At 35.4% G+C, this 18,557-nt stretch overlaps 1 protein-coding gene across 8 annotated transcripts in view; it reads right to left on the reverse strand.

The window, feature by feature from the left end:
• TTBK2 (tau tubulin kinase 2) overlaps positions 1 to 18,557 on the reverse strand; it is a 112,041-nt gene that overhangs the window by 15,387 nt on the left and 78,097 nt on the right. For 6 of the 8 annotated variants that reach the window (XR_008234439.1, XM_052782222.1, XM_052782219.1 and 3 more), the window contains 4 exons: positions 18,318 to 18,534; positions 16,704 to 16,915; positions 14,907 to 15,510; positions 9,507 to 9,755 (listed from right to left, as the gene is read on the reverse strand). Coding sequence is in view for 7 of the 8 variants with exons in the window: in XM_052782222.1 (XP_052638182.1) it covers positions 9,507 to 9,755; positions 14,907 to 15,510; positions 16,704 to 16,915; positions 18,318 to 18,534 (1,282 nt within the window). In the remaining variant the exon portion in view is untranslated. The remainder of the gene's footprint in view (positions 1 to 9,506; positions 9,756 to 14,906; positions 15,511 to 16,703; positions 16,916 to 18,317; positions 18,535 to 18,557) is intronic. The other 2 variants (XM_052782224.1, XM_052782225.1) reach the window with 1 other exon arrangement.

The following is an 18,557-nucleotide window of genomic DNA, read 5'->3' on the forward strand; positions in this document are numbered from 1 at the left end:
AAAACCTCCCTGAATCTTTCCAGTTCACCGGCTTGCTCTTACTTCATGAGTTTTTCTTTACTTATGTCACTTAATTTCTATTTCCTTGCACAACTATATGCCTCTGCAAAGAAATTTGAACTGCGGTTTGTATGAAAGCGTAAAGGGTATGTTAGCGCACTGTCCTGTAATTTACTGCCAGTGTCATTCTCATGTGAATAACCCACTGCTATGCTTACATCTCTGTAGGCAACTCACCTAGCTTACTGTTCAGAACAGCCCTTCTACTTTTCAAGATCCTCCCTACTTACTACTATCATTCCTACTGACTTTTTAGAGTCTAATCCTTTGTATCTCTTATATTCCCTTCCCAGATTAAATTCACAGCATGAAGAAGTTAATTATAATTAATTATAGATTTACTAAACTACATTGGCTATTTCTACAGATAGACTAATATGGGGATAAACAGGGGAAATATATGGTTGTAATTCATGGTGTTATGGAACATAAGACCAGAGATTATTGTAAGTTTTGATAGCGAATCCCTTTCAACAGTCCCATATATATGGTACTGCAAGCATTGCAGGCATTTGTATTAACTGGTAGTCCCCGGGATACTACCTTCTGTTGTTAAAAATTCACACGACAGGCCCTAATCCTAAACTAAAGAGAAGTAACATATGAAGGCTTACTTACATCTATCTGAAAAGAGGAGCATGTTGCTCTCCACAGCTCTTCAGATATATTCTTTCTGCTATTCTATAATGTTAATTTTTGCATTGATTTATATTGAGGTTGCAAGAAATGGGAAGAGGATGGAATACAGATGCACAGCTTGTGAATGTACAAGACAACTGTGTTTTCATATTCTCTAATGTGATGGGTATCTTTTGAGGATAAAGAATATATATAGATCTGTGTGTACAGTCTTTCTTTAAGGCTTATTAATCATTGCTTAATTTCAGTATTCTTTAGATAGCTTCCCTTTTCAGTTATTCCTACGCCACTTACCAGGTAAAGGAAGATTTTTTTGTTCTAGCATAAACCCATTTCCTCAAACATCCAATAGGGCAAATATTGGTTGCTCTAAAAGCAGTATCTTTAATTGCTTTTAGAGAATGACTGCCATTGTAATAAGTCGCTAATTAGCCTGGTAACATGACTAAAACAAGTACTCATTTAATTTGAAACTTCTTCTACATAGCATAAATCAGTTGAAGAATATTTTTGAAATTTACTTACATTGTTGGAGAACTAGGAAGCAGCAGCGCTTACAGACTATTACTTCATAACACTCACACAATACTCCTGTCATATACTCCTATTAAAAATGGGCCAGTATTGTAATATTTTACTTGAGTTCCACAGAGGCAGTCTGTTTCTAACAAAGAAAGCATGAATTTGCCTTAGTGCACAGTTCAGATATGTGAAAAGATGGCAACTGAAGCCTATTTCACCTTCCCATCTCATGCTATTATTTCTGTCTTTACAGAAACTGAATTCCTACCTTACCATGGTTATTTTCTAAAGTCACAAAAGATCCAGAGATTAAGAACTATTTTCAGAAGCTTGGCCACTTGGAGACTTTTTCCTCTGGAAAGCTAGAAACTACTGATTCCATGAGGATTGTGGTTTCAGTAACAAAGCCAGTGAGTTCAGCATTTCTAAAACTAGATTTTATAAAACATCTAACAATCTTCAATAGGACATGAATTAGTTCTCCATGAGAGGTTATGTTCAAGTATACTTAAGCACTCTGCTGCTCAAGTATACTTAGGTACTCAGTTAAGAAGCAAAATAAGACACTACAAATTAGAAGGTTCCTCCTCTAACAGAGGACACATTAAGTACGAAATTACATTTATTTATTAATTAATGGTGCAACCACTTTTGACATATAAAATGCAGTTAAAATATTTTCATAGCTATTATTATCATAGCTAATAACAATGTAAGCATCTTTAAGCAAACCTCGTTTTAGCAGCTAGCTGAGAGAAACATATTAGTATGTATTTTTCTTACTTTAGAAACAATTTTTACTTTTGAATAATCTTTTTGAAGGTAAGCTCTATATTAATATCTGTCCCTACAGAAAGAATACCTGCAATTTTCAGAAACAATAAAAACACAGGCTAATACTTCCTCAGGAAGACCCTGAACTCTCATTTTCAAAGCCACATTATACCTTGTTATTAAGGACCAGTACTTTTTTTTTTTTAAACATAGTATCTTCTTTGAAAAATTCATTTGAAATGCTCTATTCTAAACCCAAGTTCAATCCAAGTAAATAGTCTTTCTTTGTCATGAAAAAAAGACATACACAGAGACTCTCAATCACATAAAACCTGCTTTTATGCGTAATAGCAGTGGGGTCTGACTACTACTCTTTGATAAATTCTGAATATTCCTCTCCAACGTATCAATTCCAATAAAGGATCATTACGAAGTATCAGGTAATTCATACATAAGATCTGCCTTAATACCCATGTGCAGATTTCAAATAAGTCTATTTTTTCTGTTTGTATCCGATTCCTATGAGCCACTGTCTAATTCTAGGTTACTGCTGTGCTATACTTATGCTTCAGTTTTGCTATTTACACTGTATTTTTGATTTTTTGTAAAGGTAAAAGTACCTTTCATATTCAAAGAGCAACACTCTAAAAAAAAGCTCCAACAACACACTAAAAAAACCCCAACAAAATTAAGAGTCTTTCTGACTTCTGATTCTCCAGTCAGGCAGTGAATCCACTCATTTGTATGTTGTAATAAACTAAATCCAGTTCTATCCAGTTACAAGATTGGCATTATATAAGCACGTTGCCCACAGTTGTGTTATGCTTGCAAGGGAGAGAATCTGTGAACACTAAAATTTCCATGGATGAATCAAACATACTGGAAGAACTGATGAAACCCATATACATGTGTGCAAGTATAATTTTAATAAAAATTCTAATTTCAGCAGTATTAAAATCACTGTACACATAAAATTTCATTTTAAACTTGAAACCCAGATTAAAGTTTTCTTAAAATCTCTCCTCAGAATCGTCAGGATCTGTTTGAAAGCATTATGGGTTTTCTCAAGCCCACAGTGCACTACCACCAACAGTATTTGTAATTCACATAAAGAACTAGCTGCTTTCAGTCTGCTTATAAGCATGCTTAATAGCTATCCTTTAGAGAAGACAGACCTTCAGATTGGAGTCTTATCTATAGAAAGGGTCCTTCTCTTTTCTTACAATGTTTTTTTATATATTCTCTCCTCTGCACACAAGGTTTTATAGTCACAAAGTTTGCAGACACAAAGATGCGATTAGAACCAGCCTATCGTTTAAAAACAAAATACCTAAAACTTTTGGCAGCCTGTTATGTTACACAGTTTTGCCTCTGTGACCAGGAGTGATGATAAATGTAAAGCACAGTTCCATGAAGTAGTTACAACACAGCTGATTCCATCCAAGCACTCAAGTGATTTACAGTATAATACATGCTGCCGGTTAGGTATTTAAGCTCCTTAAAAATACTTACAAGGGCACTATCAGTTTATTCTGATTCTGTTTCGGTTGCTAGCCTGGTATTATTAAGATTAGATATACCAATAAGGTAGTGTCACTTTAGCCAATTTGTGAGCTCTCTACATATATCATGTTCTGTGTTTAGAAGCTGCCTGGAAGCAGTCAGAGCAGCTATACATTTGTAGCTAGGTAATAAGTAAACACATCTACCTGTGGTTCATGTAGAGCAATAGTGTCGAATTGCCAAATACTAGAAGTTTTAATAATGATGTGAAACTTGAACCGAAAATTACATAGTGGTAGCTTAGAAATATTAGACCTCCACTTAGCGCTTGTCCTAATTTTAGTGGTTTCCCTATTGTAAAAAGTTCTCTCTTACTTCCATATGACATATCTATCTAACCAGGAGAAAATGCTAAGATGCTCACAAATTCACAAACTCCAAATAAAGAATTTTTTTCCTGTAATTCCAGTTGGACTAGTATCATATGCAATTTTAATGATAGCAGACAAAAGATTTTAAGAGAGAAATATATCTTAATTAAAGATTATCTTATGGATGATATTACAGACAATATCTGCAAATATATATATACAATATTTATTATATTAATTGGATCAATTATACCTTAATTACATGAGAAATAATCATTAGTCCTTGGGCATTATGCTCTGAATTGTAACCACCTATTTATTTCAAAAAGATTACTGTATGAATTGTCATCATGGAAACAATTGTTGACCCCAGTTGATCAGCTCTCCATGGGAAATCCCACAGACCATTTAGCTTTCCTGCAACATCTTTACTTATTCTATGTTAATGAAATTATGATGCTAGAAAAACATACTAAATCACGTTATGTTTGGGATAAGATTGGCATTTAAAAAAAAATTTTAAAAATTGACCACTTCAAGGACAGACAAGAATAGATGAACCATGTGGTTATGAATTTTGGGAATCTTAAAAGTACTGTGGATTCCAGAAAACACAAACATTTAAAACTATTAATAACTTTTTATAGGTTTTTTTTTCCTACATGATCAGTGTATGTGGATGCTATTACCAAGGCCAATTTATTGTCCTGACCTTCACTATGACATTTCTCCTGCTTCTGATAGAGAAACCTGCAGAACGAGAATGGCTAAGAGGGTTCTGTCACTAAAAATGGATGTGTTCTCTACAGGAAACATACTATTTGAAAAAAATTAAGATGTTCATACTGACTGCTTGTCCTCAACAGTTAATTCCTTAATTTACAACTTGGAAAATTTCCGTTGAAAGAACACCTAACCTAACATGCTGTAATTTTTAGTTCTTCTTTATACCAAAGGCAGATGTGAAAAAAGCACGCCTGAAGATTTTCTCTCCCTCAGACAAAAGACCCTATTAAGACTCAGAGGCAGCATTTAGATTTCTACGTATCAAGCAATTGCCTCTGCCACTTGGATAAAAACAACAAACAAAACTTTTTACTTGTTTGCATTAGAAAGGGAGTGTGTAGATGAAAATTGTTCAAGAAACATCATTATCAATATAAAATCCAGTTGCTTAAAAGAATGGGAGTAACCTGTGAGCTTATATGTGTCTTCCAGACATCCTCTTTTTTCTTCTAAAATAATGCTTCCTGATATTCCTCATCCTATGTATTTTTGTATGAAAAATCCACATACTCCAGAGAAACTTACTAATGAAGAAAATAATGACACTGTAGCAATGATCATATGTCAATTGCCTTTCAAGAACCTAACAGTAACAACTGAAAACAGTAAGAATTCTCAATCTGAGCTTGCTTTTGAATCTGGTCATAAGCATTATCAAACACTTTCACTGATGATAAGTGAAGGTTGTAACATCACAGCGACTTAATTTTCAGGCTAAAATTTTCAGGCTAAAGTGTACTGAAAAATTAACAGTTATTAACAGTTACCCTGTCATGAATGAGATGGTATAACTTCTGCACATTTTCCCTACTTCACAAAATCAAATCTACTGTGTATGAAACAGCTCCAGTAGCTATGAGCTGGACTAACTCCTTGAAATTTCTACCTTGATTAAACCCAATGTTGCAAATGGTATTAGCAGCCTCTTGGGAAAAACCTAACTTAAACCTCATGCTGACTCAATATAGTTTCCATCAGGATAGGGAACAGGGGGGCATAACAATTCTGTAAACCCTGAAATCAGAACCCTTTTTGCTACAGCCAACTTTAACCATGTCAGCAGTAAAAAAACCAGACTCGCTGAACAGAGAAAAGCTTTTCCCTCTTTTCCTTCCAGTACACATCTATTTGATAACGTACCATGTCTCGAAACTGAAATTCTGAAGAGGATTTTGGACATTATATCCATTCCTGACGTTTTTAACAGATAGGTACAATGCTAAACCAGAGTTTTAACTAGCTGAGTTCTAAGGCAATCCTAATGCACATAAAAACTTCAAGTTTAAAAGAACACCGTAACAAGAGAGGAGCATCTTTGGGGTTTTGTTTGTGGTTCTAAAAGGGATTGTTAAATGTGAAAACCAATGTAAACGTTCATCTCTTGCTATTGCAGACTAGTGAAACCTGCCAAAATTAGTTCATAAAAAATGGTGAAATTTACAACATTTACGTGCACTCCTGGCTCATAAACCTAAAACATCCAAAATAAAATGACAATTATAAGGGATATGCATTCCTTCTCTAAATACCCCTTGAACATGTCAAGAAGTCTTACCTTATTCTTCCATAGGTCCCTGAATTCCAGTGAGATGCTTAAAAATTAAGGTAAATTTTTCAACTCAGATCAGTATATTATTTCTCATCTTGGATATGAATATGAATACGGCAGCTTGCATTTCCATAGCATCTTGTGTGGGAAGATTTCAGAGCATTTTGTAACTAATAATATAATTATATAACTACAAATAATTTTTAAAATGTTCCAATAAGGTAGAAATTTGAGAAAATTAAGATGTAAGAGAAAATATTTGTATAAGTGCCAACTAATTCCGATTGCTTAACCTGAGCGACTCAGATTATCCTTCCCTAACACAATGAATAACCACAAAATCATTAAATTAAAATTAGCCCCCTTGTACATGTCTCATTAAACACATCAAAAAATGAAAATATGCCAGAATGACACACAAAACTGGAATCCACCTTTGTTAAGGGCTGAATCTTATTGTATAGTAGCCAGTTTAGAAGTATTCTAGATGGCTACTGTGGCCAGAAGAGGTATTCGCTATCTTATTGAAGAACTGGAACTGAGAAAACATAGAGAACAAGATCTGAGGTCACTGATTTTGATTGTTTCTCAAGACACAGTTACACATTTAGCACAACGTCTACCTAAGCAATCTCTTCATACACAGCCCTGGCCAGTAGTTGCTGCACTTGCATCGCCTTTTCCATTGACCTCACACAATACTCTATGCAGTCCTCTAATAAGCAGAGTTCAGAGAACTCATCTGGCTGAAAAATTCACAGAAAGAAAGAAAAAGGTTATGTTTCAAAAGGATTTGCTGTACAATTTGACCATGCTATACAGGAAAAGGATGCTAATTGCACTCTAGCCCCACTCTTCAGATTCAACTACAGTAAAAGAATTCATTCTGGTTTTTTGTCAGCTCTAATGCTGCCAGACTGTTTCCTTATGCTGCAAGTTGAATAACTAAGAGGAGTTGAATCAAAATACTCCAATTCTCTTCCATAACATATATATGGCAAGAGAGGAGTTCTCTTTATCGAACAAATAAAAGTAAACCCACATCCTAGAACCCCTCTGCACTAGTGAGCAGAGAATATACAGAAATTTCATGATCTCCTCTATCTGATGTCAAACTAGAGGAAGGTGGTTTACAGTTCCTGAACCCTTACTCATCAACAATCAGGAAAAAAAAATCTCTTTGCTTGTTTTCAGGAACAAATGTATCATTTTTTATTTTTTAATATGTGAAATTAAATTCAACGGCACAGATCCCTGACCTTGGAAATTCGTTAGTTATGAATGGTGAATCAAATTTCAAACAGCAGGAAATACATGAAAATATATTCAGTACCAAATATTTATACAGAGCAATATAGAATGACATTAAAATTGTTTTTAATATTTAACTGGAGAAAAGCTTTAGGTTATTAACATGCATATTCATCTTTCATGCTGCTGGAGCTTCTAGCTTGCTAAGCACCTAACATTACTGCACTGTAGAAAGGAGAAGAACTTGCAAAAGTATTTCAGTTCTTCAGTCAGCCATAAAGTACACAAGGCCTTCATTGTTGGAATCAAATAAAGAATCATGTGCTTGTAGTTTCCATAGCAAATGAAAAATTGGAAGTTAAATTCTCAACAGAGTCAGGACTTTCAAAAACACAGCTTGAAAAGGAACACAGCAGTCATGGACTTACCAGGTAAAAAGAAAGAAGAGGCTGAGAATGTTACATATCATCCTCACTCCACTCAGTAGCAGCACCTGGCACAATACCAATTCTTTTTCATGTTACAAGAAAGTATATCACTTTGCAGCCCCTATTAATATTGCAGCTGTATTCATTTGTTGGGTACTAAGGAAGCCAGAAGACCCTCTGTGCCAACCTACTTTCTTTGAGTATTGTGAGCAGTTTGCTAATCATACCTGATTGGAAAATTTAAATTGTAGATATACAGGCAAAAAAAAAATTAGGCCATTTTGCATCCTGGGATACAAACTAACACCAAAAAATACTGAAGCTTAACTTTTAACGAGTTAATTTCTCCTAAGTCCTCTTCCCTAGTCAGTAAGTCAGTCATCATGAAGAATGTGGTATTTTGGTATCCCATCAAGTTCACAGTAATGAACATCTGGGAGCTACTGTTTGTCCATTTCCATACATTGAGGGCAGAACTATTTTTTTATATTCAGATAAAAAGCAGCCAGGAGTTGCAGGAAAAAAACACTGCTTTCTGACTTAACAGACAAAATGCTAACATAAGTACACTAGCTATTTTGATTGCCTTGTTATCACTCACCACTGATCCTATGGAAGTTTGAAAGAAGCTAATGTTGATGAATTACTTTTAATATCAATACTCCTGTGCATGCTTCACTGAAAAAAAAAAAAGTCTTTCACATAGAAATATTTATACTGAAAAATATATTGGAAATAAAAGGCAACACAAAATATAATCCAAATGAAATATTAATGGTAAAATGATGATGATATGTTACGGTCTTATGCATTAATGCTATATCATACTGCTTTACCAGTCAATGCAAGCTCATGCTGCTTAGCAAATCTCAATATTTTTGTGACTAATGGACAAATTATGGTTACCTCTAATTATGATTCTAAGCCTTCACCTTTTTCATATTGAAATGAAACTGGGAATACAAAACTATGGAAAGTCCCCTTTCTCTAGCGACATTTTCCATTAGCTATGACCCCTGATAATTGCCATCTTTGCTTTGCATACTGCAAACAGTGGAACGATTCATTATTTGTTCATTCCCAAAGTAGCAATTTGACTGTCTCTAGATCCCTTTTTTCTCACATTAAAATCATTTAAGGGAATCCGAATTTTAATATGTGTTCCCAATTCAAAATCCACCTAGTATTGATTATAGGCACACATAAAAAAAAAAGAGAGATATTAATCTTAGTCTTGAAAGAAGCAAAAATCTTGTTTTCTAGATTTTATAGTCCATCCTTTTTCAAAAGAAAGTCCCTCTGAGGAAGTGAATCTATCTTCCAGAACATCCAGAGATGCTCCAGATCATAACCTCAATAACATCTCTTTAAATATTCCTCTCTAATTCTGCCTCTTCTAAGTGGGACAATATATCTTCCTCACAGGGTATTCCTGACTCTATTTGTGAACAAGATCCATTGTTATTCCCTAACTTGATCTTTCAAAATATTTTTTAGGATGTTGTGTATAGCAGTATGACTAGCATATGCCTACTACCGGACTGTGCAGAGCAACTGAAAATGTTTAACTTTGCAGATGACTGCTACAATGCAGCTGCTTTTATGAAGACAAGGCTTATTCACCTGCTGAAGTTGTGCTTTTGAGATGCGAATGACAGGGGGGAACTTGTTGCCACAGGGAATGACAGGAAGCTGCCTACGACCAGTTGAGCGGGAGGAAGAGGAGTGGCTCTCAGCTGATTGACTCCTTGGTAAACCAGCCTCTTTCAGAGGGTCCGAGTGGATGGATAGATAGGCTATAGGGCTCATGGTGCAGAGGATGGGACTTGAAATTCTTGGAGTGGAGAAATGCAGCATATGACATGAGTTGAGCTGTGAGAACAACATGGCAGGGAAGAAAATAAGGTTTAAAAATCAATATTTCAATAATTCTTGTTTATGTCTTGCCTATATGCATTTTCTTAGAAGACCATATTCACAACTCCCTCACAGGCTAAATACTGATAATTTAAGAGTTATCTTAAGTGTAACCTTCACATTTTCCACCAGTTTTTAAAAATCCAGTATCAAAATCAAAAGTGAGCATCTTTTCTCTACCTGGCTCCTACCTTCAGTCAGTCAGTAACAATCTAGGGCAAATTTAATAAACTAACACAGTCTGTTCCAAGGACATTGCATACACAAACTATTTGATTGTTGACTGGTCCTTGCAAATGCTTAGCACATCTGTGCAACAACACTGTTTTCTGAGATTACTATTTTAGCATATACACCCATTGGAGGCTTTACAAATGTGACTGTACAACTATGGCTATAGCACGTATATGAAGAACCATAGCTGACAGAAGTAATCAATAAGATTAGTACTAAACAATTTTGATGAAATTTCCCAAATATGGGATTGAACTAGGAAACACTGTCCTGGAGAATCCATGAACAACTGCTTCATCTTGAACTACATCACTCAGGTATTTAGGAAAACAAACAGACAAACAAACAAAAACCCCAGGAACTGTAAAGTCAAAGTGTTCCAAACTAATAATTTTGGAGAAAGTACATTTTCAAATTTGTTACTGATGATTCTAATAAACCTATAGCTTTGACGTACAACTCTGAAATAAACTGATTCTTTGCAAGACCTTTTCCAGCACTGAATAAATATCTGATGGTGACACATCTAAATACCTGTAAATGAGATTGCTATATACAGTTTGCAATTCTTTGTTCCAAGCATATTTAGACAAAATCATGAAAAGTAGAGATATGGAAACTTTTTGCAAGCTTCATGAAGGTGACTTTCTGTTTCCTAGTATTTCCCTAGTATTTGCAATTATAACCTGTATTCCTTGGAAACAGGGAGCACCTATCAAGCATTTCAGTTTCCAAGGAAAAGTATTTTCAATTGTGTCAATCCTAAAGCTTCAGTTCCCATAATGTATAGCTGTCTCTCAACTAGAAAAAAAAAAAAAAGTATTTCCAGTGTCTCATAAAAGCAGCAACTGAGGATAGAAGGTACATGAAAATTAAAAGACTTAGAAATTGGAAATAAATGGAAATTTAAGAGCAGATTCATAATAGTACCTCAATGTACAAAAATGCTAATTTCAACAATATTTCTAAATAATAAAAATAAATAGATTCACACAGTCAAACCTCTTCTATAACCATGCATATATATATACATATATACATATATGGTATTAGGTTGTCAACCAAGTGTGACCAGAGCAAACTGTTGTTCAATTTAAACTGAAGATGAAAATAGAATTAGCTGTTACATATTCAATTACTTCAACCCCATTATTATTTCTTTGCTGAAATATCTGCTTGACAAATTATGTTGCAAAGTTTTGTGCATGCATTGTATGGCGTTCACTGCAATTCAATACAAACACAGTAAATTAATGAGGCCATGGTTCAACAACACAAGTCCAGCTTTAGGCTCTTTAGTACCAGATCAAGGAAAAGAAAACTAGAGCTGTATGATGCAAAGTGCTGCTCCAGTATAAATTCACCATTAGTCCAGATCAGTTCAAATTCTTTTGACAGATTAACTGCATAGCAGCAGGTATTACAGCAAATCAGGTACCATCTGTCCTTCTGCAGCCAAAATCAACATAAAGCCACTATGAAAGCATAAAGTCAGCATATATACCCTAGCGTGCTCTGAATAGTTCAACAGAAATGTGACCATGTGCCCATAACTGAGCCAGATCAAACTGGTATTTGCTGGTAGCATGCAGAATCTGTATTGCAACTGGAAAACCATTAATGATAACATGAAAATTAGTTCTCTTACCTGCAGGTTTTTTTCATAATGGATAGCATAATTTACTGTAATTTTTTTATGTCTGAACCTTGCTCATCCCCAAGCCAATAACTTACACATTTCTCTCTCTCATTTTTTTAGTTCAGGTTTCCTTCCTGAACTGCTACAACCTTACATTCTTATTAGAATGTTAATGCTGTGTGAAACAGGTAAGAAATTTTATTATCATCAATTACAACAAGTCCATGTACACAGACAATTTCAGGAAGAACATTTATCTACAAATGGAAGGACTGCAGACCAGCAATTTCTTTCCTTCAAGAGAAAATAAAATTATGGGTCAGTGTATGAGCATTTAGTTTCTTGTACAGAAACATCCTTGCTACTACTTAGTACAATAAAGCCCTGAAAGAAATAAAGAAAGAATAAAGAATCATCATCAAAGTAAAAATGAAAAATAAAAAAATACATAAAACAGGAAAACTATTTTATTCATTCACCATTGAAGTAATTGCTTGCATATTTAACAAACCTATCAGAATAAGCTCAAAGAACATAATTCATTATACTTCCTCCTAAGTGATAGTGAAGCAAGTCACTAGAAATCCATATGGGAGGTATATTCATAGCACAACAACCATGAATACTGACATGTCCTTGAGTTTCAAGCCATTTGAAATGAGTAAACTACTTCAGAAATTATATTAAGCTATTATACTACTATAATTTCAACACCTATTCTTAACCCCTTTCAGTAACACTTAAGTAATTTCATTTATGGTCCTAAACTTACATTCTTGGATCCAAGCTTGCTCTTAGTAACTGGTGCAACATAATTAAATCAGCAGAAAAGTAAAATATGACCTTTTGCCCATTATTTGTATTGTCAAGAAAGCACTACCTAGATAAAATTACTAAAGAACAAGAACATCTGATCCACAAACAAGGATCACACTCAAAGAACAGTTTCAGGTGGGTAAATGCTTTGAGGAAAAAGGAAAAGGACTCCACCAAACAGCCCGCTAAGGTCACCTGAACTCTGGAATAGAGAGAACTACTGTATGAAGAGGCATATATATACATTACCTCCTTATGAAGTGACTAGGGCACTCGCCTATAAGAACGGCTAGGTTCCCACCTCGAGGAATATTTAATTATCTTTTATGAAGTTGAATACCACCAACGAAGGACAGAAAGAACAACTCACCCCCAAATATCCTCCTGGGCTTTGTTTGGCTTTCAAGGGCTAATGAAATAGATGGAAGACTACCTCAAATTACCATCATAGTTGGAAGAGACACATTGCATAGACACACTCTGCTCCCAGTTTCTAAATCAGCCAAATGATTATTTTCTTTATTCCCAGTTCAGTTTATATTTCCAATTCCACATGATTCACCTTCAAAACAGCAAGTTCCTTCCTGCCATTCATCTTGCCCTCACAGCACTACTTGCCCTTCCAGGATAATATAAACCATATTCATTTCCCCCATTTTTGAGGTCATGACAAATATCGCTTACCTGCTTGCAAAGCCAAACTAAAACATAATCTCACCCCAGTGTCTACTTCAACCAGTATTTCTTCCAATACATCTTATAATTAATTGACCTTGTTTATAACTATTTCTGCTCCCATGCTCAGAAGCCTCTTCCTTTCCAGATAAAAATATTGTCCATTATTTGCACTGTAGTTCCTTATATTTACATCACCACTACTTTCAGTTTTAAGTAAAATAGCTATTTCCCCAAAAGGAGCCAAGTTTGTATGAAGTGGGGTAGTGCATTTGCATGCAAAATTGCAAGCCATTTTTTAATGGCTTTCAAAATAAAAACACCTGATAATTAGTATTTTGTGCAGGATTAAGTGTTGCTCTTGTCTGTTGTACCAAAACTAATGTTAAAATACAAAAAATGAGCAACTGAAAACAAATGAGCAATTGAAATTATTTTTTCACCTTTACAAGTTTCTAACCCATCAAAAACTTTCATGCAACTAATATTTCAACTTAAATCTCAAAAATCTTCTGTTGTTTAACACAGTTCAGTATTTTCAGTCATGCAAAATGAATCTTCCATAAATGACATAATTCAGAAAGTATGATACCTAAATATAATCTTGTATGAAAGACACGATTTTGCATTTTCCATGAGAACCTAGGTGTATTTGAAATTTTACTGTACAGTTACAGTTAACTACATTGAGTAGTTAATTTTCACCATAAAGGATATTCCACACCTTATAATAAATGAGTGGTTGGTGACAAGTTTCTTTTTCTAATGAGCTGGCTGTAACTTTCACAAAAAGTGGTGATAAGTGAGGGAGAAGTACAGCCAGGTTTCTTGGCTCAAAGGAGCTCGAAAGAATTGCCCTTTATATCATAGGTGACACAGTGTCTACTGAGAAAAAGGGAGAAATAAAACCAGGAGCTGATTCCCTATCACTTAACCATTAATCTCACTTCCTCCTTAGGTAAAGCCAAAGAAGTCTTTGTTCAGAATCAGTGACAGAGGAGAAAAAAAGGAAACGTTCAAACACTGTGCAAATGAGAATTCTTTAGAAAAGATGGAGAAACACAAAAAGAAGAGGATGCAATGGAAGCAAAGCAATCTGTTTTAGTGAAGAAAAAATTCTGGGAGCAAAGCAGTAGTTGCAAAAATTATCTTGGATGTGAGAAGTAGCAACAATTTATAAAAGCCAACAAGTTGTTTGTATAAGAACCATTAGAAATTTCAGAAGAAACAGGAAGAAACAAAGGGAATTCCAAAAGAAAACACTACATCAGTGATGGTGAGAGCAAGTAACTCTGTTTCTTTAATTTCAGCCATTTAGGCTTTTCCTGAAACACATGAAATGTTGTAGCACAGTATTTTACATATTCATTGTAATTTTATGTTTATGTACTGCAAATATAATAAATATATATTTGCGTGTGTATATCTCACTGATTAGGAATCACTGCATAAGGAGCTTCTTTATATACATATAAAAATATATATATAATTATTTTATTTTTTTTATTGAGGTCAGTTCTGTGGATCATACCTGCAGAACTAATAGCCACTTCCATGGGTGAATGTAAACACTCACGTAACAGAATATGGAAAATTATTCTTCAAGAATCAAGTTCCATATCTGACAAAACTAGGAATTTCTGCTACACTGTTGTATTTTACTCGCTGCCTTTTCCCTTACTATCTTATCACATAGTTCTGAATAAAGACAGGTTCAATAAAACAGTGACCGTTTCTCTTACCGGAGTGAGTGCTCCTTCTGCTTGAGCTTCCATAGGACTTGTAGGGCTGGCTGCAAGAAGCTGTCCAGCAGCTCCGGATAGAAGTTCCAATTTATCTGTAAGCTGTTCGGAAGCAGCAGGATGGCACTCCATGGCTAGAACAATCTCCACCCCTGAGGTTTGATTCTTGGCATGCACACTGTTTCCTGCCCAACCACCCGGCCTGAGCTGCTCTTCTGGAGGGGACTCCTCTAGAACTTGTAGTACCTCTGGCTCTTCATCTGAGGGACTTCCAGTTGTTTTGTGCCCTAAAGCCTCATTTGTCCTGAAGTCCTGCAAGTCCCGTTCCTTATCTATTATCACCCATTCCTTAGAATCAACCTCCTGCCTGCAGGAGCTTAAGTTGACAGCTACAAATCCGTTGCTAATAACACCATCAACATGTTCTGGAGAACTAGCTGACACAGGCTTTGAAGCATCTGGAAGATACTCTTCATCATAGTGCCAAACATGGTCCATGCGGGCAGTCACAGGAGCAAGAATGGGTGTTTTCTGAGAAAGAGTAGGAACAGCAGCAACAGGAGTCTCTGCCGCAGCATCCAAGTCTTTCTGCATCTTCTCCAAACTTAAAAAAAGAAGTTAATATCTGATTTAGTTAAGAATTAATTAAATAATGTAAGCTACATTTGAGTTTTTTCAGTAGAGGAAAACTAGGTTTATATAAAAAAATCTGTTGTTATATTTTAGAACAATCTACAATGGTTGAAAGATCCACAATTTGAGACAAATAACTCATGAAGTAAAAATGGGCGGGCGGTCTTAGAAATTTGCACATATTGTAAGTGTAATTATAACGTATCATATTGTACTGTAAATGTAATTACCAGAAGGGAGAATAATGAGTGGATACCAACTCAGTGGTGAGGCTACCAGCAGATGTCCACTGTACTTAATTTACGCTACAAAGCAAAGACTCAAAGCAGAACAGAAGAAACAGATGTCTCCAGCAGCAGTAGTAGATGCTTTCAAGAAGAATGTTAGATTGTTTTGATTGATTCCTTATTTATGCTTTGCATAACTTGCTTCATCAAACAAATTCAAATTCCTAACCTCCCTGTGACATATTTAGAAGGATTTTGCCACTGTCAGCATCTCAGCTGCCTTATACTGTCCCCACACAGTCCCTGCCTTTCAGTCAGATTTCACTGTGTTCTCCTCCCCTTATTCTTTCTACACATAGGCAAATTGATTGAATCTGTTCTCATACATCTGTCTCTTCTCTACCTTCAAATTCCATTTTAAGACCTCTGCCTTCTATCAAGATTTTTTTTTTTATTTTGGTGCAACAACTGTGGGCATAACTTGAACCTGCTGCATGTACATATGTTTCTAACTTTACTTCATAACTTCACTTCTTGTAAACTGTCCTTCTCACGTCATATAATCTAACCCGATGTTACCTCTATTGAGCACCTGATGTCATCATTCTTATTTAGGATGAGTTGTACTGACTGTTGAGAGTACCCCACTGAAGAAAAACATCAGGGTTACACCACTAGGTCTTGAAATAAAAAATTCTCAGGTGTGGAAGTCCGACTTTAACTGTATATTAGTGCTAATATTTTTTTTAAAAAGCTGCCAAGTGGTGAAATCCATTAATTGAGCAATATTAGGAACATAGTAAATACTTTACTGTAGCTTGCATAAGCATAACTCAGCAGCTCCATTCCTGGTTTTCCCATTGCAGAGGAAAGATGATAGTATCTTAACTACATATCCTGAAAAGATCTAAGCATAAGAATAAAATAATTTCTTTACCAGGTCTCAAGAAATTTATCAGTGTCTGGCTTTGACTCCAATGTCAGACGCTTCTCCAGTTCAAAGCTGTGAATTGAACGTAACTTCCGCACCAGTGGGACATCTCTGTCTAGCTGGGTGGTCTCTGAGCGAACACGAATTGGAGAACCAAGACTCGGTGCATTCAGCATTCCATTCACTGGCCCATGGCTGTTTTCTTCCTCTGTGGCAGCCTGTGCAAAAAGTAAAGTTAAAATGTAACTCACTAGGAGCAGCAAAACAGAGGAAGACAAGGTACTACATGGTGAATATCATCCAGGTTTTTAGCCTGTGATAAGCCAATTTGTATTTGGAATGGTCCTTAAGTTCATGCCATCATTCAAGGTAGTTCAGATATGCTTTTCAGCACATACTTACAACAGATAAAATATTAGTAATATACTAGTTCTGGGTAGGTCTGAGAACAGGAGTCTAAAAAACCCAGTAATACACTTAAATTTACTCTGATATTTCACACCCATCTCTGAAATTTTCTTCAATAATAGTCTGAAACCTGGCACTTGGTAACATCTTCAGTCTGCTTTACAGTCAAGTGTTCTTATTAAAGAGGTTAGCTTCCAAGCTGTCTTTATGATTCTCTGGAACATATAACACTGTTACACATTAAATCTACTAGGTATTTCTGTGATTTAGAACTATGTTTTAGTCCAACCACATTCCATCCTGTATACTAACTGGACATGATTTAGAGCTGGGAAATCATGATTATCCTTAGTTTCAACAGGTATAACTAATAGAAATTGCCTTTGTTTAAATCAGAACAATCTCCTTTCTCTCTCTTTGGCAAAAAAACAAACAAATAAGCACATTTGAAAATAGGCACCATGCCTTAGTCTTTCCCACAACACACTTTTTCCTAGTAAACAAGAGGTAGCAACCTCAAAACTAGACAGCTCTCCTAGCTAAAGAACATTTCAGTACTAGATCCCTCTTCAAGTTCAAAACATTTTTATATCAAGAAACAAGGCTACATTTGTCCGAGTATGAAATATTGTGACTGTAAGCAAGAAAGATGGGAACCACTTCTCAGAGACCACTTTTCAAAATTAAGCAGTATTCCCTTCTAAAGACTAGCCCATGAACCTCTTCAGATCAGTACAAAACTATCACATCTTATGGAGACAAAAACACCAAGTGAATTAAATGGATACTGCCAATCACACTGCCAATCTGTCAACTGAAGAATAACATTAAACTGGGTTTTGTATATTCAGTGTCTAACTTCTACACACGCAAGATGCAGGAAATTTGCTTTGGTTTGAATCAGTGAGCAAGAATCAAAGTCACGTCTGAAGAACATGAGTAAGAATAAACCACAAAGCATCTCAAATTTTCAGCTATCTACTATTCATCATAAAGACCTGATAAAGTGACACAAGGCCCACAAGCTTGTCTGCTTGTTCCAGTATATAAATTGCTCTAATAATATGTGTTAGCTCTACCATGAATCCTGTTTTCTTAGACCATTCTGGCTAGTCAATATTAGTAAGACTGCATTATTAATTATAACTTATGGGCACTATGAGGACAGGAAACTGTTCAAAGATGGTCTTCACAATGCAGATTTGTAAGTACCTTACAGATGCCTAGTTTTATTTTGTTTCTGTTTGCATCCATTTCCTCCCAAACATCTTCTTCCTGAGGACGCTGATGCCCAGGGGATCCAGGTAGTTTCTCTGGTGAGACACCAGCTGGAATACCATTCTCTCCATCACTGAGCTGTTCATCAGGAAACACTTCATCTGTGTTTTCTCGCAGCAAATCTCCTGGGATAGGAGTGGCATTGGCAATTCTACAAAAGTAGTTTAAAAAAAA

Source organism: Harpia harpyja, chromosome 3 (genome assembly GCF_026419915.1).
Source record: "Harpia harpyja isolate bHarHar1 chromosome 3, bHarHar1 primary haplotype, whole genome shotgun sequence".
Classification (NCBI taxonomy): domain Eukaryota; kingdom Metazoa; phylum Chordata; class Aves; order Accipitriformes; family Accipitridae; genus Harpia; species Harpia harpyja.